The sequence below is a fragment of the Colius striatus genome, chromosome 8 (genome assembly GCF_028858725.1).
Source record: "Colius striatus isolate bColStr4 chromosome 8, bColStr4.1.hap1, whole genome shotgun sequence".
NCBI classification, from domain to species: domain Eukaryota; kingdom Metazoa; phylum Chordata; class Aves; order Coliiformes; family Coliidae; genus Colius; species Colius striatus.
The window spans coordinates 8,068,423-8,082,666 of NC_084766.1; the positions used below are offsets into that span (position 1 = coordinate 8,068,423).

The 14,244-nt window shown below is 43.2% G+C and overlaps 1 protein-coding gene across 1 annotated transcript in view; it reads right to left on the minus strand.

The window, feature by feature from the left end:
- Window positions 1-6,962: 6,962 nt before the first annotated feature.
- The window catches only part of OGDHL (oxoglutarate dehydrogenase L), a 52,116-nt gene continuing 44,834 nt past the window's right edge, over window positions 6,963-14,244 (minus strand). Inside the window, exons 19-23 of the mRNA XM_062001014.1 lie at window positions 13,723-13,851; window positions 13,050-13,122; window positions 10,840-11,003; window positions 10,110-10,264; window positions 6,963-9,351 (exon numbers count right to left, since the gene is read on the minus strand). Of these exons, the coding sequence (XP_061856998.1) occupies window positions 9,228-9,351; window positions 10,110-10,264; window positions 10,840-11,003; window positions 13,050-13,122; window positions 13,723-13,851 (645 nt within the window). The 3' untranslated portion in view covers window positions 6,963-9,227. The remainder of the gene's footprint in view (window positions 9,352-10,109; window positions 10,265-10,839; window positions 11,004-13,049; window positions 13,123-13,722; window positions 13,852-14,244) is intronic.

Below are 14,244 nucleotides of genomic sequence, written 5' to 3' on the forward strand. Positions count from 1 at the left end.
GCAATGTAGCCAGGAAGGCATCCACTGAGGCTACACTAAGCATAGCCAGGAATGCTATAAATTAGAGATCTTTCTCAGAATCAACACAATCACAGAATCTCAAGGGTTGGAAGGGACCTCAAAAGATCCTCCAGTCCAACCTCCCCACCAGAGCAGGACCACCTAGAGTAGGTCACATGGGAATTCGTCCAGGTGGGTTTTGAATGTCTCCAGAGAAGCAGACTCCACAACCCATCTGGGCAGCCTGTTCCAGTGCTCCTTCACCTCAACAGGGGAGAAGTTTTTCCTTATGTTTCTTTGGAATCTCTTCTGTTCCAGCTTGTACCTGTCGCCCCTTGTCCTATCATTGGCCATCACTGAGCACAGCCTGGCTCCATCCCCCTGACATCCACCCTTTATGTATTTGTAAACATTAATGAGGTCACCCCTCAGTCTCCTCCAAGCTGAAGAGTTCCAGCTCCATCAGCCTTTCATCATAAGGGAGATGCTCCACTCCGTCTTTGTGGCCCCAGGCTGAACTCTCTCCAACAGTTCCCTGTCCTTCTTGAGCTGAGGGGCCCAGACCTAGACACAATATTCCAGATGTGGTCTCACAAGGGCAGAGTAGAGGAGGAGGAGAACCTCTCTCAACCTACTGCTCACAGCACTTCTAATCCACACCAGGATGCCATTGGCCTTCTTGGCCACAAAGGCACATTGCTGGCTCATACTCATCCTGCTGCCCACCAGGACCGCCAGGTCCCTTTCCCCTACACTACTTTCTAACAGTTCATTCCCCAGCCTGTACTGTTACATGGGGTTCCTCTTTCCCAGATGCAACATTTTACACTTGCCCTTTTTGAATTTCATTAGGAACTGAATATGTTACAGAGATCTTTGTTTACTTCCCTCTGAGCTTTGTTACAGGGACAGGTACCAAAAAGTTGCAGAGTTCTGCATAAATCTCTTGAGCTCATGAGCTGTGCAATATCGTGCTCACTATGAGAATATCATTTTACTGGTAAGTCTAATTAGGGGCTTGAGGGCTGTGGTAAAGACCTAAGTAAAACCAAAAAGGAATTAAAAAATCATCACATTTTGTGGAGCATATCCCTAATTTTTTAATGCACATAAGTATCAGGAGAGTTATATTGAAGAGAAGGAAAAATGTAAGATTTTTTTGTCTGACAGTCCCTGCAGAAGCTGTTTATGTGCAGTCACACACTGATGTGCATACCCAGATAGATTTTCCTGAAGCCCATAGAGTTCTGTCTAAGCAAGAGCTTTAATTTAAGAACGTCTGGTTTATAATGAGAAGTGTGTATTGTGGTATAACCATTTCTGAGTGCATTAAATAAACACGGTCACATATGATCAGGTCTCTATTAAATGGGCACATCATGGGAGAAGTTAATTATCTAAGAGTGTAACTATGAACCGTTTAGAATCACCAGAGATTAAGTTGCTTTATTTCTGTTTATCTTTCCTTCTGAATAGACAGGAGTTTGTTGCAATGAAGAGTCCCTAAGCAACACAGAGCTTCAGATATTCATCAATCAGTATTTTAAACGTAAAGGTGCACAATATTAACTGTTCTTTGATATCTTAAATTGTTCAGGGGAAGGAAGAACACTTACATGGTAAGCAAGAATGTATTTCTCTCATATTTTGCACCCCTCAAAAAAGTATACAGACTTCATCAAAGCTGACAGTGTTGGGAGACTAACAGCCCAGGAGCAACATTTAACTTTACTGTAATAAAAGAGATTTCTAGACTTGAAAAGCTGTTTATGTTTCAGTCCACATGCAAAAACATTATTTCTGAGAGAATGTGATTTTGTTCAGGCCATGAAATTCATGAAGAAAACTGTCCCCTATTTATCCTACAGAAAATAACCAGCAGTGCAAGCACTGTTTAGTTCAGGATATATTTGTGCAAGCGGCTCTAGCACAACAAACAACTGATGAAGAAAGGTTTAATCACATGAAATTCTTGAAAGCAAGATGAAGCCAATCCCGTTAAATTACTTAAGTACTGCTTAAACCCCCTGATTAACATATAGTAATAAATATTTCAGCTTTAATAAGCCTATTGGGAGCAGTTTGTTAAACATTTATTTCTAGTCACTGGGAATTAGGTACAGTCATTTTATCATGTTATTAGGCAGTTTTATTTTATCCTCAGCAGTGGAGACACTCACTTGGGGAAATACACTCTTTCCTTAAATGTGGAGAAATATACTCTTTCTTCAAATGTGTCTTGCAGTTCACTAATTAGGTTTGCCCTTGCAAAGTCCTGGCCAGCACACAGTGACTGTTCACATTTACTTGATAGTCTCTCCTGTGGCATTGACTTACTGCAGGTACGGCAAGGTCATTTGGAGAGACTAGAGAGAAGAACTGAGGTGTCCTCTATAGCATAGCCAAGCCCTGAACAGAAAATACCAGAGGTGTGTTTTCAGGCACTTCCTAGCACTGAGCTGCATGTTTTCCTTTACCCCAGGTAGCACTGCAGGTGCAGGGAGAAACCTGTGTGAGCACTAAACATCACTGCCCTTCAACACAGTCCTTCTGCGGACAGCTGTTATCCTGTCCCAAGGACAACTGAAATGCAGTCACTTAAACCACTGCTAAACCAAACCCATCATGCTTATCACATCCAAATTCCATTGAGAGCCAAACTGAGCTCTTAGGCAGAGTCTGAGCACACCCTCCCTCCTGAAGGGGTGCAGAGTATAAGGCTGTCTGGGTATGACACGGCCAGAAAGTTTCTCTGTATTCCTTTATCAGTGCACTTAGGAGGTATTGAATATGAAGTAAAGATTTCTGCAACACAAATTACATTTCAGCCTTTCAGGCAGCATCTTTAGTGATAACTATGATTGTTTTTCTCTCTAAACAAATCAGATTTCCATTTGCCATTAATGTTGCATCACTTAAACATGGCAAAGGAACTGCCTGCTGTGCTTATTAATAATTGACCACTTTGAAGAAATCTTTGAAACATTTTGAATCAAAGCTCATAAATCCCTAAAATATTAGTTTTCCTGAATAAATTTTCCTGTTGTTCTTCTATTCCTCTTAGAGAAGAGGCTACTTTTTTTTTTGTAAAGCTTAAGAAAAGCACAAGCTGGAGTAAGAGTTGGAAGTATCTAAAATCAGAAGAGGTTTCAACAGTTAAAAAAAAAATAACTAGAAGAGAGGCAATATTCATCTCTTTGCTGCTTGGAAGTACACTAAACTATTTCAGTCTGCATGCTCTTTCCTGATATCTTACACTGATGATTGAGAAAATGTACCCACTTAATCTCTGTCCTTGTTCTGCATAAACATGAAGAAAAACTTTCAATAATCACTTCTTAATCAGCAGAGTCCATCAAATCAAGACTCCTATTGCTACACAATTAAACTTCACACAACGACTAAATGAATAAACGGAACAAAAAAAACCATACATAAAACTTTTTGTCCAGAGCTAATACAAATCTGAATGCCTTTTGCCATTTAAAGTTTCACATTCCAGTGATTTGACTCAGTGAACTCTACTACCCAAGAACCAGGGCAGAAAGATGCCTGCAAAATTGCCCTCATCTGCAAAGATTTTTTTGGGATACTGTAACAGTTTGTATTTTCATCAGCAAAGAAAGGTTGTATGACAGGTACTGACCAAAGCTCCAATGTCTGCAATCTTGTCCACAGGAGACAAAGAGAGGGAAGAGCTGCGGTCCACTGCCTGTCCATCCCAGATCTTGCCTGGGGATGATGGCTGCAGCCTTGCAAAGGCAAGTCATTCTTCATTGTCTCCAGGGAAGGAGAATTGATTTTTAAAGGGTTTGTTTTGTTGTTGTTGTTTAAATAAACCCTACATTTCTCTACCATCTTTCACTCAAAGGTTTCTTCACCTTTTGCAAACAAACCTCCCTGCACATGCACTGCAAGGGGCAATGTTTTACATCCCAAGCAGCCAGTGGCTTGCAGCAGAAATCTCCAGCCACACTGTGGGTTTTTCTCTGGGACTTGATGTTCTTCAAAGCTCTGACAATAATTCAAAGGATGATGTTCCCATCAGGATAGGATGGGGCACCCCTACCCAGTTCCCACCAGACCTGGTGGGAAAAGCTTAAGAAAGCTTACCTACCCATAAAGAAAGTACAGGCAGCCCAGGGCCTGCAGCTCCCTTCCTTCCTGAGCCTTCTTCAGCAGCCATCCTCATCCTCCTTTGTCACAGTTTAACTTCCCAACTCTGGTGCTTCTGCCTGCAGAAATGACTGGCAATGTCCCCAGGAGCCCAGCCACAGCCCTCTGCTCTGGGAAAACAAAGGCAAGTTGGGACCAAAACCCAGGCTTTAACCATCTAACCACAGGCAGCATTTGCTGGGCCACCCCCACACAGCACAGTCTCACCAGCTATAATTAAGTGGTCACTTGTGCTGGGTCACCCATTAGTCCCACAAGTGCCCTGGCAGCCCTCCACCATAGCCCAGTCCCAACCTGAGGAGCTGCCTGTAACATACCTGCCTGTAACATAAAAACCTGCTGAATTTGCTGAACCAATACACAAGACTTTTTTCTTCCATCTTGTTCTGGTTTAGCAAGGAGCAGCTTTTGGCTTAGTAACAGGGGAAGCGGGTTGCAGTGAAGACCCGGTAAAGAGTTTGCGGACCCTCCCCCGGCTCCTGGGTTCACACCCACCTCCGGCCCGGCTGGGCCAATCTGGTGCCTCTGCCATCACTATTTAGGGGACGGGAATTTGAAGTGCTGACAGGAGGTGTATGAGTGATACAAGATGGAGGCGACCACGCAGGCCCTTCAGCCAGAGAAGGAGGAAGGAAGGAGAAGCAATAGACCAGAGACCCCTCTGCAAGCCGTGGCGAGAATGCAAGCTGTGCCCCTGCAACCTATGGAGATCCATGGCAGGACTGAGAGCCACCAACAGCTCCATGTGAGTGAGCCCGGACGGGCGAGGGACTGTGTGGGGAGACGGCCATGGCCCAGGCCGTGCTGGAGAGCCTGCGTGCCGCAGAGCAGCCCCACACGAGAGGCAGAGAGGAGCTGCTGCCTTTGGAATAAGTGCGCGTCGGAGCAGCCCGTGCAGGGCTGCCATGCGTGTGAGTTACCCCACGGACTTGCAGGGAGGGCTGGTGTGGAGTTCACCCATCCTGAGGAGGGACAAACGGCAGAAGCTATCGGGAACAGACTAACTGAAACCTCCACTGCCTGCCCCCCCCAAACCGTTCAGGGGGGGACAGGGTAAAAACCCTGGGATCAGGGCTCTGAGCCCGGGAAGAGGGGAGGGGTGGCAAGAAGGTGTTCTTAAAAAGGCTGGTTGGACTCTTCATTGATGTATTACTCTGTGTTGTTTTATCTTGGTTATGTTTTGGGTTTTGGGGGTATGTTTTAGTTGATGTTGCATTAAATTATTTTTCTGTTTTCTTCCCCAAACCGAGTGGCCTGGTCTGTTTTGTCCTGGACCTTAAGCACCAATTAAGCTCTCCCTGCCCTTGAGCAATTCTCAGCCTCTTCGGTACTCGAGGCTAATTGTGGTCTTTGTTCCCTCATGGGCCTAAACCACATCTTTGACCAGACACACACACACACACACACACACACACACTTTCATCCACTCAATTCAAATGATACACACACATTCCTGTTCCTTGCCTAGTCTCATCCATCACTTTTTACCTCCCAGAACAAGCAGAGAGCAGGTCGCTCCCCTGTTCCAGCAGACTGATTCCAACTGTACCATGGGCAGGGCAAAGGTTTCCACCAAGCACAGCCCTGCTCTTAGCGCAGGTCAGCAGGCAGCTGCTGGGAAACAAAGAATTGTGTGACAGAAGCTGCCTGTCCTAGCAAGCCTTCTGCTGCTGTGGGCAGCATGGTGTGGCACCTCACCCACAGATATAACCAAGGCAATTGATTCTCATATTTGCTGTTTCTTCCTTCGGAGTGACAAAGCTGTGGCTTGAGTTCCAGTGCAGACTACTTGCAGAAGAGACCTAGATAACACTTCAGTCCTTCTCAAATGCTCTCCAAAGATTAATGGATTGCTACTTAGCATGTAAAAAGTATTTAAGTGTCTGTTCTAGCAAAGGATTGGTGAGATCAGAGAGATATCATTAACCTGGTCTAAAGGTGCCAGTACAGAAGCTTGCATTCATTGTTGATAATGCACCTATTTAATGTACATCTACTTAAGAACTCTCTGTAAGAGCTTTTTATTCATGGGACCTCGCTAAAGAAAGGCAGAATTCTGCAAGTAAGTACAATCTCTGCATTTAGCAATTTATAATGCTTTAGTAAGCCTTTCAACATTTACTATCTGAGAGTGCAGGCAACAGGAAAAGTAATGCAGTAGAAACATATGTTGAGCCAACATGTTCAGAGAAATGAATTCCAGTGTTTAGAAATCAGAGAAGTTAATTCCAGCCTAAAAAATGTCCTTGAAATAGAAATGTGTTCACTTATTACTTTAAAAAATTAGAATAAACCAAAATATTCTACTATAACCTCAATGCTATTATGAGTTTCAATCCAATGGTTTGGAATACTTACATTTTTCTGGTCCAAATGCTGTCTCCCCTCACTGCTCCCATATTTAAATAATCCACTACTAAGAAAACAAACAGGAAACAGAAAAATGAGCTGCCCTAACACTCTTACCAATGGGATGCTAATGCCAGCACTCAAAGGAGAAACTGTCAAAAAGAACAGCCATAAGAGAACTTCATTCTTACACAGTTTTATTTTATTGGGTTTTTTACATTCTTTCATGGAGTTTTTGTGCAACTATTATGCCACAATCTATGACACACAATGCAAATGGAAACCTGTCATTTACCACTTATACTTCTATGTTAATTTTGTTTTCTACCTCTGCATTTACTGTGGCATAAGTGCATTTATTGTATTTCATGCAGCACTGACCTGCCTTATGCAAACTGAGTATACAATAAACAGGACCAGCAATATTTAGCTGCACTCAATTCTTGCCACAGAAACAAGCATTCCAAAAAGCATTAAAATACTCTGGGTGATGGTTATTGCCTATCAGCTACAGAAACGGACAGGAGACAATATTCGCTGCTGTCAACTGCAATAATTTCCAAGTTCATTAGGTTTCAAAAGACCCAATTAGCTTCAGTGTTTCAATGAGAGAAAAAGCCCAAGGCAGCCGACCTGATTTAAAAAGATGCTACTGAGTTTCATGAACATTAGACTAAGTTTGGTTCTGGATCCCACAATAAGTACCTTACCAAATCAATTTTATGCTCTGACAGGATTAATCATGTTTTCTCCAGGCCAAAGGGACAGCATAAAGCACACATCCCCTTTGTGTAACCTGCTTGGACAAGTAGTACCTGATCATACTAAAGGTTTTTAATATAGCTTTTTATTCTGATGTGACAAGTAGCTTTCCAGCATCATCTGACTCTTTGGCTCAGGCACAAACTGTCAAGCCTTACTATGCCACAGCTGATAGAGCAGGGTAAAACTTCCTGCCTGGAATATAAGTACGTCCCAGGAGCACGCTCAGGACAGGGAACTGGAGATGGAGGTGAAGTCTCACCTGCATGTTTTTCAGTCACTTGTCCTGAAGGATCAGAGTAGCTGCTCAGCAGATCCAGCACAGCCCTCCCTGCACTGCAGGGACTCAGGGCCCTTGTGCAGTGAAGCTGCAGCTTCCAGCTACACCACAGGCATGGCCGTTCCTCTGCACCCCCATCCCGTCACTGGAGCAGTTGCCTCTGCCAGCCAGCAGAAAGAAGGGGAGAAGTCTGCCACTACATAGTCTAGCATTGCACAAACCTGCAGTCACAAGATACACCCAGATCCAAATTCTCCTGGGGCAGAGGTAACAGGAACAGGTGAGAGGAAGGGGGTGCCCACCTGCCTCCCAGCAGCAGCTCTCTGAGCCCACCCCTCAATGCAGCCTCCTGGGAAAAGAAACCACCTCTGCTGTTCTCTCCCCTCCAGCTCCTGCTGTACATCAGTGCCTTGCAGAGCCAGCTCCAGGCAGCTCACTTTTATGCCCATACTGAAGGTATATGGCAATTGATATCCTAATTGACAACACAAGGGACAAAATAAATCAATCGGTACTTGTACAAAACCACAGCATGTGCCTCTGGTCAGTCAGCACTTGTTGCTTGCCCACCTTCTTCTTAACATAAAAAAAGAGTGACTAAATCAGGAATTGCCACTTTAGAGTCAAATTAACATCAGCAAGGAGATGTGAGGCGGGGTTAGCACTGGGCAAAGCAGAGAACCCACTACTTGTTGCACAAACACAGACACAATCTTTTCATGGGTGCTATCAGGTCAAAGAAAAGCAGATCCTAGTAGCTTTGTGAAGGAGAGAGAGTTTATCCAAAATCAGGATGTTCACAGGATCCCACAGTTCCCTAACAGCACAGAGCATCAAAGCAGACAGCCTAGGGAGTAGGAGCAATTAGTGGTGTCACCTCTTACTTTTGAAGTCAACTGTTGCTGAATTCTTCTGCTGATCACTCACTGTTCTGTAGTGCTGGTCTTGTGTAGACTTCTTCCCTTCTCAGTTTCCCCCAAATTCTATGATTTCTGCCTTCATCACCCTCCTCCACCTAAGACTGAAGTGGTCCATAGTACTTTTGTCTTCACCCATAGTTTAGCAACTTTGTAATCTGACTCCCTGTTTCCAGCCTTCTCACACCACCAGGCTACCTTACCATCTCCTTCCAACAACCATGGTCAATACGTTCTCTACAAAAGTCATCTATCAACTCTCTCCTTTTCAGTTTCCTTACTCCTCTCCAATACACCTAGAAAAAACTGGCAACCATTTTCCTTGTAACAATGCATCTTGTTTCCTTCATAGCTCCCAAACACTCTCTTCTTTTTCAGGGATGTGCATAATCATCATGCTGTCCCTGCCTGCTCTATTTACAGTAATTAGACAGTGCCCACAGACTGAGACTGGAGCCTTACTGAGCAAGACATTGCATCCTTGGATAGGAAACTCTACTTGTGCCAAGAAGGTCCCAATCTACATAGACAAGTGGCAAAAAAACCAGTGGAAGGTGAGCTGGATGATTTTTTCCTTACAAACTAGGGAGCAAGGTGCAGATTAATGAAGTCAGCTGCTGGATCCTTTATCTGGTAAAGCAAAAATACATAATTTTTTTGGTTTTTTATTTTTCTCATTTTCATTTCATCTTTTAGATGCAGTGATTTGAGAGGCTACTAGTCAGAGATGGGTTAGTATGCAGTTAGAAGGTCTTTCCCTCGAAGGCCTCCAGGTTGAAAGCTGTATCCAGGAACCTCCGGAGCGACACCAGATGCGTGTTCTTGTTGCCTGTGGCAGCTGCAGCAGCAGGCTCTCGACCAACATACCTTTGTGACAAAAAGAATTGGGCAGACAAACGAGGTGAGAAGCCAGACTGTTTTGACACTAACAAGCACGAGAATATGCTGCTACATGCATTCAAGCCAGCTTGGCAGATTTGGACATTTAATCATCAATCTTTCTTAAATAAAAATCAATCTAAGTTCCCCGATCATTTATACCTTCTGGTCAGCTTCTCCCTCTTTTCTCCCTCCAGTCAATATTAAGCTACACCCACTCCCCCATCCATCCCCACTCCCAGCGCAGACAGCTACACTGTGTCATGATTGGATGACTTGCTTTTGGTGCTCTCATTCCACTGACAGCTGCATGGAGAGATCCGAGAGTCAGTCATCTGCAATAAATGCGAAGTTACCTGGACTGAGCTCTCACAACAACTGTTTCCTCCAGAAGCCTAAAATTTGGAGTGAAATTCTTCAAAAAGACAGAATCTTAGATAAGAGAGAAAAAGCCAGGAGAGCTAAATGCTGTGCTGAGTTGCTTCACGTTTTGTTTTAGAACTGCAAGGAGCAGCAAGATACACACAATGTATTTCAGAAATCGTTGTCTAGATCTTTCCCTCCTTCACAAATCAAAACCTCTGAGTTTGGGTTCTTGGATAAAGAACCTGACTTTCCCATGAATACCATCCTGAAATCAAGAACAAATTTAAAAGGAAAAAAAAAAAGAAATCTCAAATCCCCAACCAAACCTAAAAGCAAACAAATGAGCCCAGGAGACAGAGCAACTGTTTCAAGTCTCATACCATATAGGTCGAGTGTGGTTCACAATTGTGCGGAAACGAGGTTTGACATAATCGTAATATCCACTGTTTTTGTGTTCCTCCTGACACCAAACTAGATCAGCACCTGGATACTTCTCAAGCTCTTCTTTCAGCAAGTCAAAGGGGAATGGTGAGATCTGGAAAGAGAGAGTAGTAGCTGGCAAAGTTTTCTCTTCCATGGCAGGAAAGCCTTTTACCCATTGGGTATTACAACCAAACAACGTCATTAACCATTTAGTACCTAATACATTGCTATATGCTTTTTGAAGTGACTGAAATGTCTCTGATTTCATGCTGTCAGAAGTGAACTCACACGTATTTCACAGTTCTACCTGTAGGAACAGAAGTAGGTCATAGTCCAGGTCTCCTGCATTCCTACAGTTCCTCAAGTGAAGTAGTAGTGACTTAATTAGTGTGTGATACTCCAGCTGCAAAGTGTACTATTCACAACATTGCCACCTGGCAGAATGGACATACAAACTTAAGGTGCCATCATATTGCAGCCTTCACTTTGCTATGTTGTTCTGGAAAAGTTGTCAAGCTTTCTGGATCCCATTGTCCAGTATAGAATTGATGTATTCTGTCTCCACAAAGCCACAAAGGATTAGATAATGTCTTGTGCTAGAAAAATGCTATCACCATCGTTTCTGGCAAGTGATATCTATTGAAAAACACAGGAACCCCTTGCTGAAAGTCTCCCCAGGGAGCTCACCTGTTCAAGTCTGGTTATAGCTACTTGTTTCTCCAGGTCTTGATTCTTTCTCTCTTTCACAAGATCATAGTAGACTTTCCCTGTGCAGAAAATCACTCGCTTGACCTCCTGTGGTGCATGAGCTGCCAGCCCATTCTCAGGAATCACACGTTGGAAAGTGGTACCTAGTCAGAGCACAGATTAGAGAAGTGCTCTCAGTGGAATTGATGTGGTAATAAAGCAGCCCAAGAAAACAGCCCTTTACTGAACAGGCAGCAGGTTGCAATGGTCACAGGGCTCTGCTGCCTCTCTGTTCCTACTAGCAGAATTACTGGTCTGAAAAAGGTGACTTTTAGCAGTTTAGTTTCAAGAAGTGACAAGATTGCCAATAATCCACTCTTTCAAACTTCATAGACAGAAACATATCAACACTGGATTCTTTCTTAGCTTTGTGTTGTACACCACACTTTTAAGTTGATTGGATAGCTCACTTCTTCTTCCAGGTTTCTTTCAGAGAATAACCTGAAATACTGTTTCCTCTTTCCGAGATGATCTCAACCGTGTAACATTCATACAGATGTAGAAAATGTTAGAACACTTTTATACAAAAGCATGGCACTCATATAACAAAATCTGCCAACTGCAGAAACATTTACACAAGCACTCACTTTTCTGCCATCTATTTATGGGATTTAAAACTCTGTTTGAGAGCTAAAATGGCATTAGCCAAAGAGAGAATCAGCATTGTACTGAGCCACACGTGTAACTGGTAAGATACAATTTCAGATGCACAGCCTCACTGTTACATATCTTTTCCCCTGTGATATCATCTCCCAGGAGAACAATTTGCTCAGCATACATGAAAGTGGAAAAAGGACTTGATGGTCTAAAAGATCCTTTTCTTTCCTTTCTTGTATGATTGATTAGAACTATTCCCACATTAACCAACTGCAAGGTAGCAGTCAGCAGCATGACCTCCCAATCTGAATCAGCACACCCACTTACCAGGAGAATAAGCTCCTGTTTGAACGATTTATCTTGAGGGGAGAAAAGCAGCAGCACAAACATGTGAGAGAGGAACTGATTTATGTCAGAATTACCCTGTCTCACTGAGAAGTGGAATTCATCATTAAAAAAGACTGAATCTACACTTCACTGGGTCAGCTGGAGTCAGTCTTCCTCTTCTCAGCTTCCCGTTAAAAACAGAGCAAAAAGAGTCAGCTGAGAGGCAGCAATACTTTACTGCTTGCTGTCCTCTTCAGCGGGAACATGCAAGTACATCAGAATTCAATGTTAATTAGGAGTCTGGCCAGTATCAAGGGTTAGCTTGAAGTAAAGGGGTCTCCCAAGACAAAGTGACTGATCCCAATCCCTACAGAATTTCCAGTATGACTCATTCTCCAAAACTTTTAAACAGTAATCAAAACCAGCAAATGCCTTTGCTTGAGAAGCAAATACCTTAATTTCTGACAGCAGTCAAGAAGCCCCCTAGAACTGGAGCCAGACCACCACACCTGCACACGCTCTCTCGCTCTGAACAGCTGCTCTAATCACTCCCCACAGTTCACTGCAGTTCCCAGCACCACTCTAACACCTTCTAACCCTGCATGGCAAGACAAATAGTCCAGTTTGTGGTACTACCTCTGTAGTTGCTATATGTCTCTTGGTGCCAGTGGTGTGTCAGAAATAGCTAGGGTGGTGGTCTACAGTTCTGAACTGACTGATCTCTCTTCAGGTCACTGGTGTGACATAGCAGCCTCAGAACTTGAGTATTGTTAAGAAGAAATAGGCCCCTTGTTCTTCCAAATGGGTACAGTGTGTTTACAACCTATCCCTCACATCTCAAGGTGGAAGACAATACAATTACAGACTGGTAGGGATTGGAAGGGACCCTCTAGAGATCATCCAACTCAACCCCATGCTAAAGAGCAATTCATTTTTCATATGAAGAGAAAAAGAGCAGAGGGACCCAATAGCCTACTGAGGGGAACATCCCTGCAGAGAGGGGAATGCACTCTCCACTGCCTTTAGAGTTAATGGTTGGTTACAAGATAAGCCTGTTAAAATTAAGAATCCAGACTTGAAAGCAGACTTGTCAGCAAGAGCCCATGCTAGCCCTCACCCACAAATTACACCGAAGGAAATGGCAGAACCTCCAGAGCAGACTCTGTTCTTCACAGTCTGACATGCAATTTAATATAGCTAATTATTTATACTTTAATGTGTCCTACCAGACACCATTTCATCAAAACTGGATTTAGCTTCTGGATGCCTCAGCAGTGACTTGGGTGTCAAAACAATCAGCTGTAAGACAGAATTTTTTCCATCAGTCAGGAGCAGCTTTATCTACGTTATTACATGCAACACTTGTAACACTACTCATACAAAAGCCCCAAACTGATTATGCTATAGCAATGTGAATAGCAAACACAGTAAGTTATTTTTCCTGTTTTGAAGGCCTTGGAAGTTTCAAAATTATTCCAAAGGTTTGGGTAGTCTACTCCCTTTAAAGGTTCTCACAAAACCATTGCTTATGCTTCTCTTTAAGAAAAAGATAATCAAACTGCAGGCTATGAACCAGTAAAACATTCAGCAGTCATATTTTAGGCATTTAAAGTCCCACTAATAAGACATACAGATGACTTTTAGCTATGTAGTATCTTGAAATGCCCACCTGAAGGTCTGCACAGCCAGGAGGAAGTAAAGCTCAAGATCAAGTATTAGACTCTTAGTGCGTCAGAACTGAGTTTCATTACATTAAATCAGTGACATCAACTATGTTCAGTTAAGGTTTTTCACCAAGGATTCTTGTTCTTTTCAGCAGTAGGTGACATGCAAACAAGACCCCCCTTTAGGTGAGGGTTAACATACACAGAATGATCATGTCCACTACAGGAACTTTACCGGTTTTCTGAACGGCAGCAAAATCTGTCTTCTGAGCACGTGAAAGTAATTGGCTGGAGTTGAACAATTCACCACAATCCAGTTGCATTCATACAGCTGGGAAACTTCAAACTGCTCCTGAGAGAACTCCTGAGAGAGACATTTAAAGGCATATGAAAAATGTGTAGAAGATCAAAAAAAAACCCAACTTGAAAGCCATCCTTCTATTTCTGACTCTCAGCAACTCCCTTCCTCAAAGAGCTTAATTAGCAGATCTCTACTGAGATCATATTATTAGCTAGGGAAGCAGCCTTACAAATCATGCACTTCTGTTTCTACTTCTTCCTAAAACCATATGCAAATAAATGCAAAAAGCTTCCATTAATTTCAGCAAGCTGGGAAGTCCCAGGAGGAAGGGTGAGGAAGACTAGGGCTTCAGCAGGTGGAAGACACAAAATAGAACCCCTTTGAAAGAATCTTACAACTCAGATTCATTTTTTTGAGTGTCTAGTTAACTCTCACTCCCATTTTTTTGGTATGTGT